Source organism: Trachypithecus francoisi, unplaced genomic scaffold (genome assembly GCF_009764315.1).
Source record: "Trachypithecus francoisi isolate TF-2019V2 unplaced genomic scaffold, Tfra_2.0 Lachesis_group11, whole genome shotgun sequence".
Taxonomy (NCBI): domain Eukaryota; kingdom Metazoa; phylum Chordata; class Mammalia; order Primates; family Cercopithecidae; genus Trachypithecus; species Trachypithecus francoisi.
In genome coordinates this window covers 90,293,927-90,318,876 of record NW_022681456.1, presented here as the reverse complement: position 1 = coordinate 90,318,876, position 24,950 = coordinate 90,293,927, and the positions used below count along the sequence as shown (strand labels likewise).

General features: G+C 37.5%; 1 protein-coding gene across 3 annotated transcripts in view; it reads left to right on the top strand.

Annotated features, from left to right (window-relative positions):
- Positions 1-24,509, top strand: part of TMEM117 (transmembrane protein 117) — a 589,216-nt gene extending 564,707 nt beyond the window's left edge. For 2 of the 3 annotated variants that reach the window (XM_033222346.1, XM_033222347.1), the window contains exons 7-8: positions 11,324-11,453; positions 22,772-24,505. In XM_033222346.1, the coding sequence (XP_033078237.1) occupies positions 11,324-11,453; positions 22,772-23,418 (777 nt within the window). In that variant the 3' untranslated portion in view covers positions 23,419-24,505. Of the gene's footprint in view, positions 1-11,323; positions 11,454-22,771 lie in introns of all 3 variants that reach the window. The other variant, XM_033222348.1, reaches the window with a different exon arrangement.
- Positions 24,510-24,950: the final 441 nt, after the last annotated feature.

The window sequence follows — 24,950 nt, the reverse complement described above, 5'->3', positions numbered from 1 at the left end:
GTTAGGGAGATAGTATTCATTACTAGAAATATGATAAGTTTAGAGTCAAATCTATGCATTGGCAGTAAAAATTCTAAGATGGCCATAAACCATCTAGAGTTAAATGCCTATCTCAGCCTGCATATTTTGTAGGCTTTGTCAATGACTTGCAGGATAAACATAGGACCACTTCCATTCCATCACTTTGCAATGTGTGTTAGACAGGATTCCGTCCCCAGGTGCTCCAGGTAGCAAAAAATTCTGAGAAAATATTATTTCAAGATGAGCTGCAACATACCACTGAAAGTCAACCTTTCATTACAGATATAATTTAGCATCAAACAGGAAGACATATCGGCATGATAGTTGGACTTAAAGTGGGTAGATAATTGCAACATTAGGCCTGATGGGGGAAAATGTCATGAAAAATCTTACTGTGGTAAACAAAAGAAGTCTTTTCAATCAGACTGTCCTGGGTACAAATCCTTTTGGTATCAATTGTGCCCCATTGGACAAGCTATTTAACTGCTCTCTGAGCCTCAGTTTACTCCCATGTAAGTTAAGAAAAATCCTACCTACCATATATATTTGCATGTGGTTTACCATAGATTAAATATATCAAGTGCCTGGCACAGAGCAAATTAATGACAAATGTTTGTTTGCTTAGTCTGAATAGAATATGAAAATACAGTCAATCTCCTATATAGGATTTTCTTGAAGAGTCCTCCGTAATATGAAGGGAAACGTATTGGAATCTAGTTTGAGGGTTACTGATTGAATTTCATCTGGTCTCTTTCAGTAATCTGTTGGACGATATGGGAGGATTCCTGTAACCTCCTTGACTGTCATTGTCTGTAACTATAAAAGGAAGAGTTTAGTTTGATCCTTTATTTATCAATGTTATTTTATATTCTTTGAGAATAGGTGCTTTGCATCTAGTGAGCATTGACTAACTGTTGAATTAGTTCAATAATAGTGTGATCCCTCCTACGGGGAACTTGAGTATATCATTGGGAACTTCTGTGAGAAATGTGGACGTCACATTCACTCTATTCATGCTATGTGGAATCTATGAAACGGATTTGCTGTAGCCACCTCAGGCTTTGAATGGATTGTGTTGGTATAAAGATAGGCAACTGCCAACAAGCATGTAAGGTTCTTTACTCTAGCATGTGTACTTGTTTTCCAAAAAGACCCTGAGAGTGATAGAATCTCTCTCCCATAGGTGTCCAACCAGGAAAGTAGTGTATTTTAGACTTTTCTTGGCCGTTGACCTCTGGACTAACAATAGTTTCAGAAAATTTTTCAATTCACTGAGGGAATAATTCTCCAACAACAAAATGTATTTTATTCTTTCCTTCCCTGTAACCTGCTCCAGTGTATCTCGTTTTCCTAGTCTTTCCTCTCTTACATGAGGGTGGATAATTTTTCTCTAGAGCTCAGAGGATGAACACTCCTGACCTAACACTCATTGAAGAAAAGCATGGAAAGCCTGCCAATTCAAACCCATTGCTCTAAAGGTCTTACTTTCTGTTACATATTATCACAGGGTGGTCCATAGGGGTCAGAGACAGAGGTTGTTTCAGAACCTGAAGTCTTTACTAAAAAAGATGAAAACAGAAAGAAACCACACTGGGTACAGAGCAGTGAGGATCCAGCCTGTTGTTTCTAAAAGCCTGCTACATTCAAGACACAGTGAACTTAACCCAGTTTTGTTTTGTTTTTTAGAAGAACAACCATCTTGACTTCACAAAGAGTTATGGTCAGAATATTTAACTACTGGTACAGCAGCAGTACTGACCAAAGAGAATAGATACTGCACAATCAGAATGGACACCAGCTGTAAACAACCAGTGTATCCATATTGGTGCACACTGGCTTTTAACATTTGCCATTGCAAAAACTACTGAAAATATTAAAAGGGAATCTCACATGTCAGAGTCCTCTGTTCTACTAAAATTCAAGTTATTTTATGCTAACAAAATTATTTGAAACTAATCTAATCATAGTCTCTCTCCAGGTACTGCCTCTTTGCCGTACTCCGACTAACAGCAAAGCTCCTCATTAGAGTTCCGTATTTATTTCCTCTACTTCTCACCTCCCGTTTTCTCTTGAACCAACTCCAATCAGGCCTTTGTGCCCAATGTCAGCTTCCTCAGGAGCTCAAAGGTCTTATCAATATCAACAACCCCCGTTTTGCCAAATCTGATGGTTAATATTCAGTCTTTTTATTACTTAACCCTTCAGGGGCATTTGACACAAGTCAATCATGCCTTCCCTTTTGAAACTTTTTTTTACCTGGCTTCTAGGACACCACTTGCTCTTATTCTTCTAATACATGTCATTTCTTTTCAGTTTTCTTTACGGGATTCTCTTCCAGCTTATAAATGAGGGAGTGCCTCAGTCAGTCCCTGGCCTCTTCTCTTGGCTTTCTATGCCCCATTTCTAAATGATTTTATCCAATTCTCTGGCCTTAGATCAATAGACTGGTGAGTCCACCTCTATATCTCCAGCCTTGTGCTCTCCCCAAAGATTCTCAACTACCTACATAATATACCTCCACTTGGATGTCTAATAAGCCCTTCCACATTAGCATATTCTGAGTTCTCTGGATTTCTTACCCACTTCTCTATTTTCTGCAAGTGTATTGGTTCTCCAATGTCTCCCTTCTCAGCAAATGCTATTACCATTTCCCAGTTGCTCCAGACATTCAGAAATTCATTTGGTGATGCCTTCAAAATACACCTTGATCTGATCACCTGGCCACCCTTATTTAAATTTCCATCATTTCACACCTAAACCACTGCAACAGTCTCCTAACAGATTTTTACCCCTTCTGCAGTTGGTTTATAACTGTCCGCATCACTCACGCTCCCATGACCATTGTTACCTTGCTGTTTCTTCAATACAATCGTCTCATTTTCTCTTCAGGGCCTTTGCACTTGCTCTTTCCTCTAGCTGATATAATCCTCCTCCAGAGCTTCTCAGGGCTTCTTCTTTCATATCAGTCAGTACTCCACACAAAGGTCATCCTCAGAGAAGTTTTCTTTTTAATAATTAAAATAGAAGCCACACCCAACTCACTATTCTCCATCCCCTTTCTCTACTTTATTTGCTTCAGAACACTTATCACTATTTGACATCACATTATCTTGCTATTTTCTGATTGGTCTGTCTCCCCAAATAGAATATATGCTCCATAAGACATTCCAGAAAAACGTATAATCATAGAACTGAAACCATTGTGAAGAACTCTGGAGGTCATTCACCTCTACCCACCATCTAATATTTAGATCAACTTTGTATGCTCTCCGGTATTTGTAAAGTGAATATTTCTATATTGAATCACATTTCCTACTGATCTCCATCATCATTATTTTTTTCATGGAGAAAAATGACCTAGATATTAAATAAAAATGTTACCAAGGACAATAATACCTACTCTTGACAGTATGCAATTAATTTTCCTATATAGCCCATAGAAGAAATTATTCATTCAGACAATTGAATGTGACCATTCCTGGCAGCATGTGTGGAGCCAGAACAGATTCTGGAGCAGTGACATTTTGTACCAAATATGCAAATATAATAAAGCACCAAGTAAGTAGGAGCTATGTGCTATTGAACTGTAGCCAGAGCCTGAACAAGAACACAAATATGTTGTTTAATAACTTTGTTCCACTAGATTTCACTCATTCCTTATTGGAGGAGCACTCATTTGAGTAAGGAATATGCCAATTTATATAGTTAACTTTCCTTCTTCTTAGGAAGTGCTAACTAGATCAAGTTGTTTGATAACTGATGAAGGTGATCCAAGATGACTTATCATTGAATGCGTTTCTTTAGACTTTGCACTAACTTTAGTTATCAGCAACTCTTCATAGCCAATTATTTGCACCCCCTCTCCCCTTTTATTGGTGTCTTTAAGATATTAAGCATTCTTTCCTGTGTACTAATTAACCATATTTGCCTAGTGAGGGGATATTGATTTTCCATTTTTCCTAGATGCCACATGATACATTTCTATTAGTTATAAACACTTATAAGACTGACTTATATTTTGTCCTTCATCACATCAGTCTGCCAGGGCAGGATGTCTTTAAATGAGGCCCAGTGCATTTCATCAGACAGGTTTCTACCTTGGCACTTAAAGGAATGATGTTTTCAAGGTGTCTAGATGTAAGGAAGTTTGCTTTAAAAACCTGCTGCTATCTTGCCAGAGCCTCAAGGCAAGGCCTCTGAAAAGTAACAGACTATACTTACTTTTCAGGCCTCTTCTGGGCTTGACTTATTTCCTTTTTCTATAGGCACTAAACTGTTACTTATATTTAATTTATATATGTTGACTTCAGAATTTTCCAGAAAAATTCATATTGGCCTTTGCAAGTAAGAAAAATTATTGATGAATAAAAGACATTAAGCCACCCTATAAAATAGATCCTTAGGATAATTAAATTGTTTGAGCAACAACAATATTGAGAGTTCATTGGTGTTTTAGAATATACAAAAGCACATAAAAAAGTAAAGTTTTAAACAACATTTCAAGTAAGGGGTCACAGTTTGACTTGGATCTGTTTTAGTGATGAATGAGGTCTGCCATTTTACTACTTGTTGAAAAAAGCCTACTTGAACCAGAAAGTCTAGATTTTTCTCCACAGATTTTAATTTCTTTAAATAGCATAAGTTCCTCCTGAGAGAAAACTCCAAAGGGTTACAGAATTAATTTGCCCTTGAAGGGAAAAACAACAGTAAATATTAAGAGAAAATGAGAATACAACATATGAGAAAAGGGGAGTTGTCAAGGACATCTAGGAAGTAACCTCCTGCAATGTCTCTATTGTTCATCCTTCACATTTACCGCAGGGCATCTCTTACATTCAGCCTTGCCTTATTGCTCCTCCTGCTGTCATTCACTGTTCGAAATGATCACCGGACCTTTAAAATCACATGTTGGTTTATATTCTCTTTCCTTGTTCTCTCCCTTGGTTAGACATGTCTCATGAACTTCTTTGCATTTACATGATGATGAAAAGGGTGACTTGGATCACCCCAACAAACATTTTTAACCAACTCTCCAAACATTTACTGCCTCTTCTCATGATATTTACAATGACTTCCACTCTCTCTAATTATCCACTCCTTTCCTCTGTGATCAATGACAAATGGCTCAATCTTTGTTTCACTCTGTATAATTCCAGTACAACTAGTTTATAGGGAAAAAATAAGACAACCAATTTTTAATAATTAATATAAGATTGATGTATAATATTTATTTACAAAAACAAGTATTTATTGTGTTGTTTCTGTTAACTTATATCCATCTTGTGTTTCCATTTATGTGAAACCACAAAGGGATTTTTTTTTTTTTTTTTTTTGAGACAGAGTCTTGCTGTGTCACCCAGGCTGGAGTGCAGTAGTGCAATCTCAGCTGACTGCAACCTCTGCCTCCCGGGTTCAAGCAATTCTCCTACCTCAGCCTCCCAAGTAGCTGGGACTACAGGCATGAGTCACCATGCCTGGATAATTTTTATATTTTTAGTAGAGATGGAGTTCCATCATATTGGCCAGGGTGGTCTCGAACTCCTGAACTCAAGTGATTTGACTGCCTTGGCCTCCCAGAGTGCTGGGATTACAGGTGAGGATTGTTGTGTGTCTTCAACCTTCAGAGAGTTCCATTCATCAATTCAACAAATATTTGAGTTCTCACTATATACTGAGCATTATTTCAGCCATAGAAAATACAGCAGTGAACAAAACAGAAAGAAATTCCTCTAAGCTCCCTGGAGCTTACATTAATAAACAAATAAACAAGCAAAATCTACTGTATGTCAAGGTTTCTATGGATTTATTTGGCCAAGTGATACTGGGGCAACTTTGCCAATTAGAAGAAGTACAGTGTTGCTGAAAGAAATCAGGCACTCGAGTTTCTTAATAAGAAACAAAAATATCACCCAAAGCCTGAGTACAATTCTCCAGGCCACCACTGCTCACTGTCATCTGAAATTCGGTTGCTAGGACACTGCTAAGCATAGCAAAGCTAAGGACACTTCACAAGCTGGGGAAATTTTCGGTAGAATGATGTTATGATATTCATAGATCTAAATTCAGTTATGAAATATGGTGGGATAGAGATTAACATGGAAAGAAATAAATATATCTGTAAAGTTGATGTTTGATATCATTCAAGCTTAATAATCTAATGCCTATAAAGAGAAGATATACAAATTATTACATTGAAAACTGTTGGTATTTTATAGTAAAGTTTAAGAATCTATTGTCAACTCTGTTCTAAATGGTTATCAGCTTTTCACTAAAATCTAATCTAATCTATCAATTTTCTCATAAACCAGGTGGCTAATTTTTAGCCTAGAAAATACAACTTTTATTCTGATACTATGGCTTTAGTTTTGCAGGGTGGAGTAATCATTACATTTTTATCCTCTAACGCTTCTCTAAATAGAAATGAGGTCTCTTCATTTGATTTGGGAAATTGAATGCCAGTCAGGGAATTCAAAACAGTGTTGATTTCAAGCTTGAGTTCCCCTGAATAGTACCAAATTATTTTCCTTGACCCTGAGGCATGGGTCTCAATGAGAAAACATTGGGAAATTATGAATCCAAGATATCCCGAGATGATCTTGCCTATATATTTAACATCGAACTGAAATTCTCTGTCTAATGTGGCTCATGAATAATAGGGATCAGTAACTGATTTTCATTGCTCAGGCAAAAGTAAACCATCCATATATGTAAAAAATAAGATTGTGTATATATCATGACACTGTCCTTTTACTTTTATATGGGAAATACCCCCATATGAATAAAAATTAACTGTTCATCATATATGAAGCAAGATGCAAAGTCGGAAGTCTGTTCACACTGTGTACATTACCTTGAACTGATGAGAACTGGAGTAGCGTAATACCATGTGCCTAAGTAATTCTCACATCACTGAACCACCGATCTCATAGACCTCTGCAGTTATTGTAAGATTTAATAGCAGAGAATAAGAAAGCTGTGAATTACTAAACACCGATAACACTTCTTAAAGAACAAAATAAATGAATATTTCATAGTATACAATCCCAGGATTAGCCTGTCTACCATGGGTTTTGTAGCTGAACACCTCTTGCCTCATCATTCCCTTAATTCAACATTTTTATCTTGTATTCAAAATATGTATTTTACATTTATGTAGAAGGAAAGAAAACCGTGACTCTCATAACACTTCTATACAATCGGTATATAAAACTGGCTATACATCCATAGTTATGATGCCAAGAGAATCTCAGTGTTTGCTGTGAATCACCCATTAGTCAAATCTCTCCACTCATCAGAGTCTGGTTAGAAGCCAACTATCCCTGGGGCAGTTGTTTCTTGAAGAAAGTGTTAAGTAGGTTTTCTTGTTTACATCAAGGTAGTATGAATCAAATGACATCCCTGTGACAAAAAAAAAGAAAAAAGAAAAGAAAAAGAAGGAAAATAGTTTAAAGCCTGTCATGGAACTGGCTTTTGGTGACGACTGCCTTCAGTGATTCTCAATTAGAACACATACAGCAGATAAAAATAATTCCAGTTCTGAATTAAAAGCAGGAAGTGATGTCACTTTCCATAGTTAAAGGCAGCATGGCCTAGCAGAAAGTATGTATTCTTTGGAGCCAGATAAAACCTCAGCTCTGCTGCATGGCACCTATGTCACTTTGGACAAGTGACAGCTTCCCTGAGGCAGATGTTCACATCTGCAGGTGGATGTGTTAATTAGCTTGATTGTGGTTATCATTTTATAATGTATGCATATATCAAGACATCACATTGTGACCTTAAATATTTGTAATTTTTATTTGTCAATTACACTTCAATAAAAAATGGGTTAATAATAGCAAGCAGGATGGTTTTGTATGTAAGTATATACATGAATATACAGCCTAGGATGATAATAGAATGTTGCAGATGCTCCATAATTTATAACCCAAATGTCCACAGATTTCCTCTGCCATTGGTTACACATGTTGCTGGCTATGCCTCCCACCTGCATAGCAGCAATGTCTCCCTCACACTGTTAAAGTCTTTTATACACAGTGTGACCCACATTGCACAAGAAACCAGTAAGCTCCTATTCTTCTGTCTTCATGGAGCCAATGCTTACATGTCTCTGGGGGAGGTGCCCTTCTCAACAGCCCTGTTCCAGGCACCCTCTGGGAGGACTGTGCTGTGGCCCAAGTCCTGGTCAAAGGCCCCAAGGGGCCAGTGTTCTGCAATGGGTAAGGTCAGAAAGGAGAACACAGCTTTCTTCCTTTTTCTCCTGGACCTTGAAACAGCCAATGTGTGGCCCTTCTGGAAACATACCTATCCACTTCCTTTGCCTGACTGTCAGGATAAACTTGACCTTGAAATTATGCCAGGAAATAAACCATTTTTGTTGGACATTCACCTGTCTTTCACCTCTATCTCCAGCAGTGTGCTAATGTTACCTCATCCTCCCAAGGAGCTTGTGAGGCTGACATATTAAACACCAATTTATACATGAAGAGACTGGAACCTAGACAGATTCAGAATACCATCCCTACTCTCTCTGCTTTCTACCTCCTTTAAATACCTGAGGTTTCATCAGCCTAGGATGTCCATTTCCTTATTTATTTATTTATTTTGAGACAGAGTCTTGCTCTGTCACCCAGGCTGAAGTACAGAGGCGCAATCTTGGTTCACTGCAACCTCTGCCTCCCGGGTTCAAGCAATTCTCCTGCCTCAGCCTCCCAAGTAGCTGGGATTATAGGCACGCACCACCACACCTGGCTAACTTTTGTATTTTTAGTAGAGATGGGGTTTCACCATGTTAGCCAGGATGGTCTCAAACTTCCTATCTCAGGTAATCTGCCCACCTGTCCCACCCAAAGTGCTGGGATTACAGGGGTGAGCCAACACGCCTGGCCAGGATGTCCGTTTTCTATTAAATGAGCCCCACGTGTCCTGCAAAATGTTAGCAATTATCATTATTACTGTTCTGCTCCAAGTTAAATTAGGCCAGAGTTTACACTCACTCAAGAATGATGAGTCTGAAGAGATATGTAGAGTAGGAATTAAAATGTAAAAATCTAGTAGAGAGAGAGAATGGAGGTAAGGCTTTAGGAGATTAAGTAAAAGAGTTTGGAAAAACAAAATCGTGATTATAAAAAGTAAAATAGAAAGGATGAATATGAAAGACTTTATGAATGAGTCATTATCTATTTTATTTATCTTCTTTTAAAAAATTCTTACATGGCACCAGCTGCTTCTCTCACACTTCACACCCTCAGGTCCAAACTGCCTTCTCTGAGCCCTTTCTTTAAAAAAAGAAAAAAAAATAATCTTCCAGATAAAAACTAAGACTTGTTCTTCCCCCTCTTTCCTTTACTCTCTATTTCCGTAACTTATCTTTCTCTGTGAAAGTACAGGTGGGAAATAATCAAGGAACTGTGTGTGTGTGTGTGTGTGTGTGTGTGTGTGTGAAAGAGAGAGAGAGAGAGGGATTTTGATCGTAGTCTACAAGAAATCTCTAGAGATTGCTTTCAAACTAAAACCAATTTCATACCCAATAGAAAACTTTAGTTTCATTGAAGGAAAAGCTAAATGGGAGCATTCAAAAGTGTCTTTCTAGAAAGAAGCCAGTTCTGAATACACTTGCCCAATTACTGCCAAGAAATCTTCTCTTCCTTAAACCCAGAAATAAAAAGAGAAGTACTGTATTGATAATGCTTTGTGTCATTTATCCAGGGCAATTAAAAGATATTCTGGTTATCAGTGATTTTCTTGGTCAAGCATACTTTTTCATGAGTTATACTTTAGCAAAATACTAAATTCAATGTCAATTATTATTATTTTTGCAAACGTCTTCCAAGCAACATAGAAAGAACAAAGGTGGCATTAGTGGGAGAAAAAAGGCAAATGCACATTAACCTAATATTTTAGATCAAAATGTGCCAAATTAATTCAGTTTTAGTGTGTTGGATTTTATGAACTTCCCAAATTACATGTCTATTTGCTGCTGATGTCTGAAAGACAAGTGGAGGTGAGACCAACAAGAGATTTACACGTACACTGATAGAACAGGATAATGTTGCATCATTCCGTTTTTCTTCTTGTATATTTATTTCTTATTAGCAGCTTGAAATGATCCATAGATCAGGAAACTGGTAGACATTGCAGACTTTTCTGGTTACTGCCACTCACATATTATCTTTTCTTCAAGGCCCATTCGCTCTTAACCAGAATTCCCAACAGAGAGAAGAGTGGAATAGACATGGAAACCTCTAAAAAGTTTAGGCACTATATTACTAGCACATCCCTCTCAGCTGCATATATAAAAGTCTCGAATAGACTTAATTTCTTTATATCGATGTAATAGATTAAAATCTCAAATTAATATTTTGTTTCTGAATTTTTCATATTCATTCTTTAAAGAATATTAACTAAATATAGGACTGATTATTTGGTGATTATTTAGGTGTTACAAGTGAAAATGTGTATACTAGTGTCTATGGATCTATCTCAAATGTTTCTTCAAATTTTGTGTATTCTTTCTTCATATGCTAGTTATGAACTTTAATTTGGTGCCTCTATCTGAAAACCAAGAGGAGGTGAGACAAAAATATTCTCATTTGCATCTGTTTCCCTTCCTTCAGAGAAGGAGGGTTGGCCCACCCAGTTTTGCCTTGACAACAAGGAAATAACTAATGACAATTTGGGAATTAAAATTCACTGTTGATCTCTCATGCTACCATGTCAGGTCTTCCATTGTTTGGCTTAAACTGATGCTGAATTGCAAGAGAGCAGGACAGGTGCCTGTCATTTTTACATTCTGGATGGTTGCCAGCAGACATGATCAGTAAAAGTCACTTGATGTGAATCAAAGAACTTGGTTAAGTGAATCAGATCTTCTTTACTTTGTCTTCTTACAGAAAACATGCTATGAGATTCATATTTTTTAAAAGTCATGAAACAAAAAATAACAAATTTATCCCATATATATTAAATACAGATCACTTCCTTCCTAAAAACATTTAAGTTCACTTCTCCAGAATGAAAGAGATAAACATGTGTAGATGCAAATCAATTCTGTATTGGTTTCTTATTACCACATTAAAAAGAAAATCTGAAGATATAAGTTACAACTTAATTTTGATTTTGAATATGTACTGCTACCTAATGTACATAAAATAACCATCACAGAATGAAACTGATATATCCAACAGCTGGCTGCATTTAAATGATTTTAAAATAAGTGCTTATAAAAAGTCAACTTTTGATGTTTTGCTGCTTAGGAATGAAACAAATCACAAATACATTTTTATTTGATTTTCTCTGACAGGACTGGGAATTCCCCCATTTCATGGGAGACGTTGATGTAAATCTCCCTGGTTTGCACACCCCTCACATGCAGTTCAAGATTCCTTTCTTCCAGAAGATCTTCAAGGAGGAATATCGTATTCACATAACAGGTGTGTTGTACCTTCGAACACAATTTGATTATCTTCGTACATTAGTCAGGGTAATGCGAGTTGCTATAAAAAGCAAGCCATAATATTTGAGAGACATAAATACAATTTTATTTCTCATTCACTTAACAGTGCAAGGCGGTTTTCAGATCAACAGGGGGCTCCATACTATCACTCTGGGACCTAGGTTACTGGTGGCTTGGACAGTTTCAGTGTTAGCATCCAGCAGGCAGATGGAAATAAAGAGAATGGGGAAAGTGATTAAGAAGGCTTGTCTGTTCTTTAACCTCTTGGGCTTGGAAAAGAAATATGTCACCTTTCCTCATGTTCCATTGATGATATCTGGTACATAGCCCTAGTTAGAGTCAGGGAGAGCAAGGAAATATAGTCCTTAGTCGAGCAGCCACTTCTGGTGTCAGATCTAGTATTCTAGTGTAGGATTATCAAAGAGGGAAGAAAAATCTTTGGTGTGGAGAGCCATTTCTGCCATACTCCATATACCACTCTGCTTGGCCTTGTTCATTGGATGGGTTTATTTTTCACCACATAGAACTCAGTGTCTATTTTCAATGTTATATTCTTTATGCTCGTATTCTTTATTTGTTGCTAAAATTAAAACAATGGTATCCTAGAGCCCCAATCAGAACATATGCTTTTAGGGAGTTAGGCCACTTCTCGTTTGATTTTTCTAAAACCTACTTCTGTGGCAAAGCTCAGGTTCGTCTTAAGTGATTCTCTTGTGGATCTTCAGATTATTTTATTTTCAGATATTTTCTGCTTTTGAAATGGCTAAAATATGATTTATTATAATATCCTTTCATGACATATCAGTCATTCTCACCTAAAAAGGGCTTCCCTGAGCTACGTTTTATATCTCTCTTTCTTTATGACAAGCAGCAGACAGCTGAATGATCACCGATAAAGGATGGCATTAGTTCAAAGCTGTTCAAATGCAGGTAATGAATGTGTGTCTGTTTTAAGGACAATGGCCTAGGATCCCACACCTGCTATAATAAAATCTGCTGAAGAAATCTGTGCTTACACTACTGTCTGTGCTGCCGAATAAAAATAGTCTAAGCCCAGAAAACTTTAACATCTGAGTACTGCAAAAAACCTTTGCTTCCCAGCTAGGAGGCTGTTTTTTGCTTTGAGCATGAGGAGACCTTCCTAAATTGGAGAATGAGCTCATGAATAGGGAAGATGCAGCAGGTTTCTTTTCCTGTTCAAAATGAATGAGGCCCATCTATTAAACTCACTGGGTAAATCAATCAATTTGAGTTCAGGTCACATAGTGTGGTTTCAGAGTCCCCACTTAATCTCTGCCGCATGCTACCCTCTTGGACTTCTAAAACAGCTATCACACACGTGGCATCATCATATCCCTTTGGGTGGGCTTTTGCGTAGACCATCTGTTATTGCTACAAGCTCTTGTCCCAGGCCATCATTACACTAATATTGTCTGTGACTATCAGAATGCCTTGTCAAAAATATCCTCCTTAAGTACAGAACTTCAGGTTTAAAAAGGAAAAAAAAAAAAAACGGAGAACCTATTGGTAAGAAAAAAATTGAGCTGCTATAAATATTTAGTTTGGGTTATTTTGTGTAACTTTATCATTTACATTGTCATTTATAGATGGTACAGATTTCAGATTTGTGGTGTCCAGAGTTTACACGATGTGGAATACTCTGTTTAAGAAGATGAATATAAAATTACATCTCAAAATTATATTCAGTGCCTCGGAAGGGGGCCATGCATGCAGAGTCCCTAAAGCTTCAGTGTTACTAACTTTGAGGTAAAGCCTACTGTGCATTTAGATAGAAGCAGATACATGGCTTCTGTTTGAACTAAAACCCATTTCCCACCAAGAATTATTTTCTGAAAACCTAAAAGGATGAAAGGCTAAATTTTTGTAGCAGACTGCACATTAATCTGGTTTGCCCGAAGGTGGGAAAGTATTGTAATTAAGACTTTGGTGCAGTGTTTGCCATATGATGCTGATGGCCCAGTCATCAGGGAACTTTATAAATACAGAGATTGTTGGGTTTCATGACTGATGTTTTGATCCAGTAGGTCTGGGTGAGGGCCAGGGAATGGGACTTTGGAAAAGCTCCCCCACGTGCTATTGATAATTGGGGATGTCTCCTTTCTGATTGAGAAACCACAGACAAGATCAGAGCATCTCCCTGAAGTGTGCCATGCAAACAGTTGGGTGCCTGGACTTACCAAAAAGGCTTTTGAGGATCCTGGAGCTTAAATTCAAAATATTAGTGAAATAGGGGGCGGAACGTGGTGGCTCACACCTATAGTCCTGGCACTTTGGGAGGCCAAGGCAGGAGGATCACTTGAACCCATGAGTTTGAGACCAGCCTGGGTGACATAGGGAAACCTCAGCTCTAAAAAAAAAAAAAAAAAAAAAAAAAATTAGAAAGAAAGGAAGAAAGAGAAGGAGGGAGGGAGGGAGGAAGTTAGCTTGGTATGATGGCACACTCCTGTGGTCCTAGCCACTTGGGAGGCTGAGGTGGGAGGATTGCTTGAGCCCAGGTGAAGGCTGCAGTCAGCCATGATGGCACCACTGCACTCTAGCCTGGGCAACAGAGCTAGATCCTGTCTCAAAAAATAAACTAAAACAGGGTAGGTGAGGACTGTGGAGTGAAGGGCTCCACCATAAACAAATTAAATCCAATTTGTGGTAAACCCAGTTTGTTCACATGCATTCACATAGCCATGATAAAAATACCTAGGAAAATGGCACAGGTTTGGAATTTGAAGCAGTCTGAGCTTTTCTCTCTTTTTCGTTCTGTTTCTTTTACTCTTTCTGTTTTGTTAATTGGCTGAAGAGATTGCTGAGGCCACCCCAGAATGGCATCTAGTCTTCTGTGAAGGGCTTTTTGCTTTACCTGACTACATTTGTAAGACAATTGTTTCTGTGGAAACCTAGGTAAAATTTCCAAAATACTGTGCTACATGCTGCATTTCAATATTCTCAATAGTTAGTAGCCTACAAATTTCCATGTGAACTACAAATTCTAGCTTGTTGATCAGCTCCTCCAAGTCCTGGTACTTTTTTTATGGAGACTTCAGTGCTTTCCTTGATAACTAAATATAGTATCACCACTGGGGTTAGTAAGCATAAAACCCTCTAGATCCATCAGGGGATCACAAACATTAATGTGTATTAGAATCACCTGGAGAGCTTATTTAAAAGACATCTGCATTAGCCACACCTCCAGAATCTGATGCCTGAGGTATGCAGCAGACTTGGAATCCACCCTTCTGTCAAGCATGGCAAGTGATACGTCTGCTGGCTGGCAGAGGACTGCTCTTTGAGACACACTGCTACTGAGAGACATTTTCTAGTTAGAATTCCTCTTATCTCAGCTTTAATTTGTTTTCATAGGCAACTGTTAAAATCAAAAGCCAAGGGGTAGAATGCAAATTCAGTAGCAGTGGGATGACCAGGGAGAAAGGCACATGGTAGAGTCCTCCTAGGAGCTGAAATTTTAGAGCTGGGGCCAGCAGAGGAGACTATGATTGGGGAAAGGTGCTGGTCTGAGTGACCACAGAGGAAGCTGGAGCCAGGGATGGGAAGGGAACCTGTAGAACCCCAAATGGCTCCCTCTGTTGCTTTATCTGCTTTGCTCATTCTGCACTAGAAGAGCCTGGACAAGGACCGTGAAGGGTCTCTGGAGTCAAAAGTTGATTCCACCTTGGCCCCAATCTACCATGTCCCTATGATCTGGAAAAGACATCCAGCATACACGGAAGCAATGGAGCAAAGAGGTTGGATACATGGGCTCTAGCTTTGCTACTTACTGGTGATCATCGAGTTCCTTAACCCTTCAGAGACTCAGTTTCTCATCTATTTAATGGGCACAGTAATAATACTTATCCCATAGGGTTGTTGTGAGAATTAAAATAATATATGTAAGGCACTTACGACACTGTTTGCCATGTAGTAAGCTTTCAATAAGCTTTCACTGTTTCTTACTTAAAGCTCTTTCTTTCATCTGGCCAGAGATTGTCTTTTTTATTTAATTCAGAAATGCTGGGTAGCTTGAGAGGGTGCCCTCTTGCCACCTATCCACTCTTCTGAGTTCTCTACTATTATCTGCTGTCCTGAGTCCTTAAAAAGGAGAAAGCTAAGAATACAAAATTCTCTCTCCCAAGGAAATACTCTATATGTAGAAGGTTATCTGACACTGATGAGTTCCCATTGACATTTTAAAAGCATTTAGGATTTGAGTATTTTTTTAATCCTGATTCCAAGCTAGTTTTATTTATGCATGTCAGAAATAACTTGAATTGTTGCATCTGTTTAGCTCATCTGGATCCCCCTTGACAGATGGCTTGCTGCAGTATGTATGAGCTTTCATTTTATAAGCTGGGCCACAGCTTATAAAAATAAATCATTTCTATCCAAGGGTGTTTTAAAATATATTTTTTCTTAGAATTTTGACTTCAGTAACAAAGGGAATAAATGGTCAGCAATTAAGTAACACTGGTACTTTTAGCCCAAGTTCATTGTTCTCCTCCTAAAAGTAAATGCTAAAAGCAACTGTATAATGATCTTCTCTGCCCTCTTCCCCTTTACCTATAAGGAAGTGCATAGATGGATTGAAAATGCGATGTACTAAATCTCTGAAGGTGAGAGAGGAATGGCCTCTCAATTCAGTCTCGGAAGCTCCTCTGAGTCCTATTAATGCCAATCCCAGTGGAAGCTCTGCCATCTGTCATCGCAGCCAGACAAAGGAAGTGTCCCATTGGTGGCCATCATCTGAGTAAATTAGGAGGGGGTTGGGCAAAAGGCCAGAAGGAAGACCTGTGCAGCCTTGAGAAAAGAATTCACACTGTTGGCACGATGATGCCCACGGGAACCCTTTCAGCAAAAATGGAACATGTAGAAGTAAACAAACCTATGTAGTGTCTGTTCTATTTCAGTTTCTTGTGTTGTATGAGGGTACAGGTGTTTTACAATGGTGAGAATATGAAAAATAATGAATAAAAATGAAGGATTTTATTTTCATAGGTGCATGATTTCTAGCAAATGAGTTCCCAGAAAGTGGTTTTTTAAAAGAACTCTCCTGTATGAATCAGGCCATGAGAAGGCTGGGGAGGGGAAGGCCAGTAGTTCCTCTAGCAGAATGTTCTGTCTGGCAAAATTAGCAAGGGACTTGTTATAAGGAAATGTGATGCATCCTGTATACAAAGAAAGTCCCCGAAGATCATGAATTTATCCAAAGTACACAAAGACCTCTTGGTCCTCTCTCAGTTGTGAATTTTTCCAAACCTCTCCTCAAGCAATTTTCATTTTCAGCTCTAAGAGTTAACTATGTTTACTTCTATATAAAGCAGCAAATAAAATAAAATTCCTTTTATTTGTCCAAAACTCATCTTCTTCAGGGCCATCATTTTGCCCATGACCTGTCAGTTCTTGCTGGCCCTGAGTGTCTGCCCTGCCCACCCTGAGGCATCCTGTCTTCATTTGTACATACATGAGCACCTTTGTAATAAAACTTACATGCCCTTTAGGAATTGTCTTCAGAGCCAGAGGAAGGATTTGAAATATATAATTATTCATAATCCTTGAAACATGAACATTTTGCTTTTCCCAGTTTTTCAGATTATATCCAATTTTAGCTATATCATGGAATTCATCAGATAATTATGACACGTGCATTTTATTTGAAATGCTAAAACTTTGTGTATTTTTCTGGGCACATTGTCTCATAGTTTACAAGTTGGTTAACAGATATTTTTCTGAATTAATATGTGTCAAAAACTAGTTGGTATCTGGAGAACACAGAAATGAACATGACACAATTCCCAATCTCAAGAAAGTCATAGTCTAGTGGTCATCTCATTCAGTATAACCACTTGTCTTCTTCTTTCTATGTTTATGATCACATGTTCCTACCTGTACTCTTCACATTGGATTGCTTCCTAAGGAATGATCGCCCACTTAGGAAGTAACAATGACAAGAGAGGCACTTTGAGAAGCTGTATCAGTTTGTTTTTAAGTCTTAAGAAAGTACTTTGATAACTCAAGTAATTATGACTACTTCATAAATTAATAAGTAAATATTTTCAGTTTGCTACATGGCCTCCTCATAACCCAAGTACTTAACATGGTTTCTAGATATCCCTAAATTGCCTAGGGAGAGACATGAAGAGATGCTAACTCATGAGCCCTGTTTTTACTGCTCACATCTGGAATGAAGGGAGATTGAATATGGATGGCCAAGAAAACTGATACAGCAAATTGCATATTTCTTTTTCTTATCCAAAATTCATCTTCTTCAAGGCCCTGGTTTTGTGCTGTCCCATGATGGTTGCTGAATGACTTTGTGGAGCATAACTGCACATCCATACACCTGCACTGGATGTCAAAGTCTAGCCAAGTCATCGCACCCACGTGGTAGAGAAGGGCCCACAGCACAGCTCAACCACAGTGCTAACTGGCACTCTGCAGCGTAAAAGATTAAAAATATTATATTTGCATATTTCAGTCATGAAAAGTTCATTCTATGGTGGAATTATCAGTACCTTATAGTCTTTTTCCTTAGTTGAAAAAATAACACTTTCCCTCAAGTTGTTGTCATTTGCTATTTAAGCGAGGTTGATATTTAATGAAGAATCCTTTTAAAATGACCTATCCTCGGATTCTGTAAACTCCCACAAAGTAAAAAGATAAAATTTTCATTATAATATCATCTCTGACAAGCAGTAAGATTCATTAAAAGCCCCAAAACCAAAAAAGAGGTAATCCCACCAACACCATGCAGTGATTTCTCATTAGAGGAGATAGTGAAGTATTGCAACAAGGAGATTAATAGAAAGAATGTATGGATTCTTACCCTACCTCCTTGCTGATTTACATCATGCTATGTAGTTGAAACAACAGGGGAAAATGCAAAAGCTCTCATATGATTAATGCTGAAATACCAACCCTCTGGTTACTGTCGATTATATATTCACAACAACACACTTGGGAAAATGGCTATGGAAGCACTTTCTATTCTGTTCTTTTTTGTCTTAAATCCTTTCTATATGGGTCATTTCAGGGACTCAAATTTGTTTTTTATGGTAAACACTGTTTCTCAGAATATACAATTTTTTTTCAGAAAACCTTTCTCCTTCTAAAATTGTATATTCTATCTTCTTTGCTCTAATGTTGAGATTTCCTGGCCCAGCATAAAACACTAAGATTTAGGCAATGTTTATTTCACAGACTCATCAAAGAGTCTTCCCAGGGCTGGGAAGAAATCTTAAAGATTATCTAGCTCAACTCTCTCACTTTATAGACAAGAACACAGGGGTTGGGTTGCCCTGCCTGACTTTACCTTCTGCTTTGCCACATCTGATAGAGCAAAATGAATTTCTTAAGGAGGAAAAAGCATTACCAAGATAATGACACAGTGTGTGGGAAAAATGGAAGGATGGATGACAGAAAAGATGAACATCCTTCCTCTGTAAACAGATAAATGAACTAGAGGTCATATCAGGTGGGCAGAAACAAACAAACAAAAATAATAAGAAGGGCCATTTTTTTCTACCGTTTTAGCAGCTTCAAGTTTTAGCTGAGTGAGGGAAGGACGCTGCTGCATTCGCAGGAGGGAGAAGAAGGGAAATGTGATATGAATAGGCAGCCTGGCTCACTGCATCCCTTCCCCTCTGCACTTCCCCACCCCAACATGGCCTCTCTTCTGTGGCAGAGAGGTAGGGACACAATCCCCTGTTTTTTAGCCTCAAAATTCATAGATATAAAAGGTCTTTCCTCAGGGCCAATACTACTGTAGACAAACTACTAATTGCTAAGGATTTTTAACATATTAAATATGCTGATTCACAAAGCATATTTACATAGAGCCACACACTGGGTCCTCCTGGATAACTGGTTCCATGTCATCTTCCTGTTGTTGGTATTTAGTAATGTCTACTCTTTTATCCCAACAGAAAAGTTAGATAATGTGATCAATTTTAGGATATATCTTTGTTACAATCCTTACATGTCCTTCTCTCTATTCCGTCACCAAGATCCTATACTGTGTGGAATAAAGAAGTAGGGAAAAGAAATTGGAGAAATAATACCACCCTACATATTTGGCAAACAATATATTTCAGAGAGTGTTCCAGTACAACATCTCACTTTATCCTCACAAATAATCCTTTGAGGTAGTTACACTGGTATTATTCTCCATTTCACAGAATAAAAAATTGGATTCTATACACGACCAATAAGTAGACAGATTTGTTGGAGGAGGGCAGAATTATGGAACTGGAAGGCATCTAGTTCAGTTTTCTCAATTTGAAAATAGAATAACCGTGGTCTAGAGAGGTTAAACAGGTGACCCAAGGTCATATGCTTTAAGTTTAAAAGTGTTGGGATGAGAGGGCCATCTGCTGATTTCTAGCCTGCAGCTTTGTCTCCATGGTGTTCCCTTTTACAAACCAGTAAAGATGTGTTGGAGTAGATGATGATATCCATTAACTGATGTTAGGCCACACAGTTTTAATTTGCTCCTTCTCCATCCCATCTAAATGTTCAGACATCAGGACACTTGAGAAATAATAAAAAGTAATCCTTGGGTGTGCAAGTTTAGTGGTCAAACATCCAGCACTATTCACTTGGTAGAAAAATAATTGAATAGTGCTGGAAAAAGTTCTTTGGGAGAAAGAAACGTTTGGGAGTCAAGAAAGTAGTGGGAGCCAGGTATGGTGACTTGGGCTTGTAGTTCTAGCTACTTGGGAGGCTGAGGCAGGAGGATTGCTTTTGTCTAGGAGTTCAAGGCTGCAGTGAGCTATAATTGCAACACTGTGCTCCAGCCTTGCAACAGAGTGAGACACTGTCTCAAAAGGAAAATAAAAATTTAAAAAGGAGATGGTGATCAGTCATACAAGCACAAGGACCTCTTTCCCCACCATGTGATCTGGCTTTGTAACACGTACAGTTTACAGCAAGGGAATAAATATAAAGCTCCTACAACAGAGGAGAACCCAAAGCCCCTCCTTCAACTTGCTTTCTGTCATGGCATCTACAGATTAGTGTCTCCTTAATACTGGATAAGAATCTCTGAACTTTTCCATTTCTCTTGTTTCTCATCCCTTTCTGTCCTTTTTCTACAATAATCTCCACTCTTTTTGTTTGCTGTCCCCTCAGCCTCTTTCTTCCATGTCATCTCATCTTTTCATATATACTGTTCTATCTGCAACATACTGAAAGCATAAACTAAAATAAACACAGAATTTTCCAAACTGTTTTCTGTCCTGCTTGTTCTTCAAGGACCACATGAATTGTTCCTTCCTCAAAATCTTCCCTGCAGAAAGTATCCTTCAGTTTTTTTTTTCCATTTCCTCAATATCTACAGCATTTATGGTTTGTATCACTCATTTGGCACCTCTCGGATGTAGCCTCTTATTATTTATCTGTTGATCTCTGTCCTGTTCCCCTAACAAGATGATGAATTCCTTTCTGAAGGGCAGAAACATATGTCTTCAGCATATACCAATGTGTTCTACACAGAGTCTATTATGGTTGATCCTTAGTATGAACCTGGTTTAGTTTTGAAGATCTCATGAGTGGTTTGAACTTAACAACACCAGATGCTATAAATATTTTATAATATCTGAAACAACATTCCCAGTGTTCAGAATTACTTTCCAGTTGGGTATGCCCAAAAACATCATTCAGGCAAGAGTTTTCATTTCAAATATTATAAACTCTATATAGCTGAACAATGTCAGGACAAGCAGATTTACTGTTTCCCTTCATATAGTTTAGGTAAGTTCTCTTCGTAGAGGAGCAAGTTGCACCTTCTCATGCAAATAAAAAAATTATCATGGTTTAGGCAAGGCTTTCGTGATAATAATTATAATAATTACTGGGCCCCTATTATGTACCAGGCACTGTCCTTAGTATCTAGTAAACCCCTATTATGTACCAGACATTGTTCTTAGCATCTAGTAATCACATGAAATTCTGACAACTTTAATAAATACTATTATTTTCTACATGTAAAGAAACTGGGCTTTAGAGAATTTAACAACTGGGTCCAGATCACACAGCTAGTAATTTTGGAGCCAGGATTAAAAGTTTAGTCTTACCTATAATAGGAGCTTTAATAAAATGTGTAATTATGATGATAAAATGCTTTCCTAAACTCCTCACAGTTATGTCTTTTATATTTTTATGTAGCTGGATATTTTGTTAGACTGTATATTGCCAAATACATAATCATATGAAGCAGTAACAATAATGTTAAATAATGTTACTTCAAATAAAAAAGAAAAAAATTTTGGCATAATACATAAAATTATTTTAACTAAAGCTTCTGGAACCTGGTACATATGTCCCCTAACTTGCTACAGCAAACCTATAAGGCAGGTATTACTGTATTATTATAATATACATTATGCTGTAAAACTTGCAGTAATTTATAATGAAAAAGTTATAATAGAATCTAGTATCTCTTGAAAGTTTTTTCACTTTTTGTCCATTTGTAGAAATTATAATAAAAATTGTAATGGACTCTAGCATACCTGAAAAGTTTTTCCACATTCTTTCCATTTGCAAATGTAAAACTTTCATTTGATAATAGATCATTAAATATTGTATTTATGTAAGATTTTTAAATACTAAAAAAAGGAACGTTAGTAGTTGCAATCTCTTCAAATATATCTTTTCAAGCAGTTCATAAAGTATGGTTACATTTATGTCTGATAAATGCATTCTGTTCAATGAGAATTTGATGCAATTATTTTTAAAGTCTTGAAATAAATGCTCAAGGATTATTGATCTGAATCACATCAACTAATGGTTTAATCAACAGGTCACCTACAAACAGCAATATGAATTCATTTGATATACTGCTGTGCTTGCATTGCAAAATGATTTATTTCTTGCCCAGACATAATTATAAAACTGTAAGAGATGTTCAATCATACATTGAACTTTTCTAAGAATTTCATTAGACTTTGTTTTTTCACATTAATTGAAATGTTCTAGAGGATAACCTACATGGAACCAAATTTGAGTATAGCTGTGGTGCCTATAAAACAGAGAGATTTGATCTTGTTAGTATAAATACCATAAATGACTGGCTCAGGGACCTACAGTTGTGTTTTCATATGCCCAGAATCCATTTAGTAAATCCCCTTTGCCAATTCACTTAATGGCAGCACAGCACTCTCAAAAAATTAATTGTTAACCAGTCTAAAACATTAATAATTTATGCTATTATACCATTATCCTCATTTTATTGAAGAAAACCCTATTGCAATTTTATGGCCCTTTGATTAATGCAGTATTTCTTTTTTAATGCAGGCAAATGGTTTAACTATGGAATTATCTTCCTCGTCTTGATTTTGGATCTTAATATGTGGAAGAACCAAATATTTTATAAACCTCATGAATATGGGCAATATATCGGCCCAGGGCAGAAGATATATACAGTGAAAGACTCAGAAAGTTTAAAAGATTTGAACAGAACAAAGCTATCCTGGGAATGGAGGTCCAATCACACTAACCCTCGGACTAATAAAACATATGTTGAGGGAGACATGTTCTTACACAGCAGGTTCATAGGAGCCAGTCTTGATGTAAAGTGTCTGGCCTTTGTTCCAAGCCTGATAGCCTTTGTGTGGTTTGGATTCTTTATTTGGTTCTTCGGACGATTTTTGAAAAATGAGCCACGCATGGAGAATCAAGACAAAACTTACACTCGCATGAAAAGAAAATCTCCATCAGAACATAGCAAAGACATGGGAATCACTCGAGAAAACACCCAGGCTTCAGTAGAAGACCCCTTGAATGACCCTTCTTTGGTTTGCATCAGGTCTGACTTCAATGAGATCGTCTACAAGTCTTCCCACCTAACCTCGGAAAACTTGAGCTCACAGTTGAACGAATCTACTAGTGCAACAGAAGCTGATCAAGACCCAACGACTTCTAAAAGTACGCCTACGAACTAGACTCGGAGATAGACTTGGAGATAGCACAAAAAGCAACCTTGAGTGTAACTTTAAAAATTTAGTCTTTCATTTTGTATATGTAAGGTTTACGTAGTGTTAGGTAAAAATATGAACAATGCCACAACGGTGCTCAACATGCTTTTTCTAGGATTCATTGTTTTCTATTTGTATTATAATACACGTGCCTACTGTGTACTTAACAGTCCTCTAGAGATTGCTTTTCACAATTGCACAAGCTATTACTGACTTTACAGCATAGTAGAAGATTAGCTGATGACCCGTGTATCTGATGTTCAACCATAGTGGTGCCTTGAGACATTAAACTGTTTTTAACTGTACCAGAAATGAAGTGTGGAACAGTTACCTAACCTATTTCACATGGGCGTTTTGTATACAACTATTTTGATCTACACTTGATGTCTGAGCGGTAAACAGAAATAGCTAAATGTGACTCAGGAAGTATCTCTTGGTTTCTTGTTCAGCAGCAGAGTTGGTGACTTTGACAACTGGACTGCAGAGAAACATGGTGATCACCTTTTAATTTTTATTGGCTGTCTGCCAAATATAAATACCGATCCAAAATTCAGTAATAGGAGATCTATAACCCAACATGGGTCACTACTCATGAAATGTGACTTTCTCCCACCAGTAATTGCAATTAGGTGATAATACCTAATTATGTTTTCCTAATTAAAGATAAATTGCTACTTGATTAAAAATCCTTCCCTTCACCTTTGGGAACAAAGGTTAAGAGACACAGTTGGGTGAACTCTCAAATTTATTGGCATTTACACAAAGCCCCAGACAACCAAGGAACTGAAGTTTGCATCATGTGAGAGCAGCACAGCCCACCATTTACAATATTCATATATCTTTCTGCAAATATGACTCTGGATAGTGAAAACTGAAATACATATGCCAACCCCAAGCAAGGGAACTCCTTAAAAAAATCATGCAGCGGAACCTTGTCAGGTAGAGAAGCCGTGCATGAAAGAATTTGTTTAATGTCTTGTTTTGCGTGTGTGTTTTTTGGTTTTGTTTTTTAAAAACTAAATATTGCACATTAATAAATAAGAATTATACAGCAGTAATTATGTGATGTAGTTTTTTGTTTAATTGTACCTTGGCTTAAGAAAAGTCAATTTACTTGGGGCTTTTAAAGCTTGATGCCAGGCAAGTTAAGAAAAGTCACACTCTGCCAATTTGCTTTCAATTTTGTTCCATAAATTGTGGTTATGTTTCTTGACAGGGTGAGGGGAAATCACTTTTAAGGAAAAAATATTTTCCTGTCACACACTGACATAGCTGCATTTTGTCTTTATGATTTTTTAAATCTCTCTTGTTTTGATCTATCTGCTTTTAAGCTTGCAGCATACTGAATTTAGCATGCATAATAGAACTATGCATTTATCTGTCACTTGAGAGCCAGCTTTAATAAACATCCTTACTAAGCATTTGGAACCATGCCCCTGCTGTTACTTTTACCTTTAATAGCCATGCATGGTGCTACTTAGAATCATAAACATATCCGA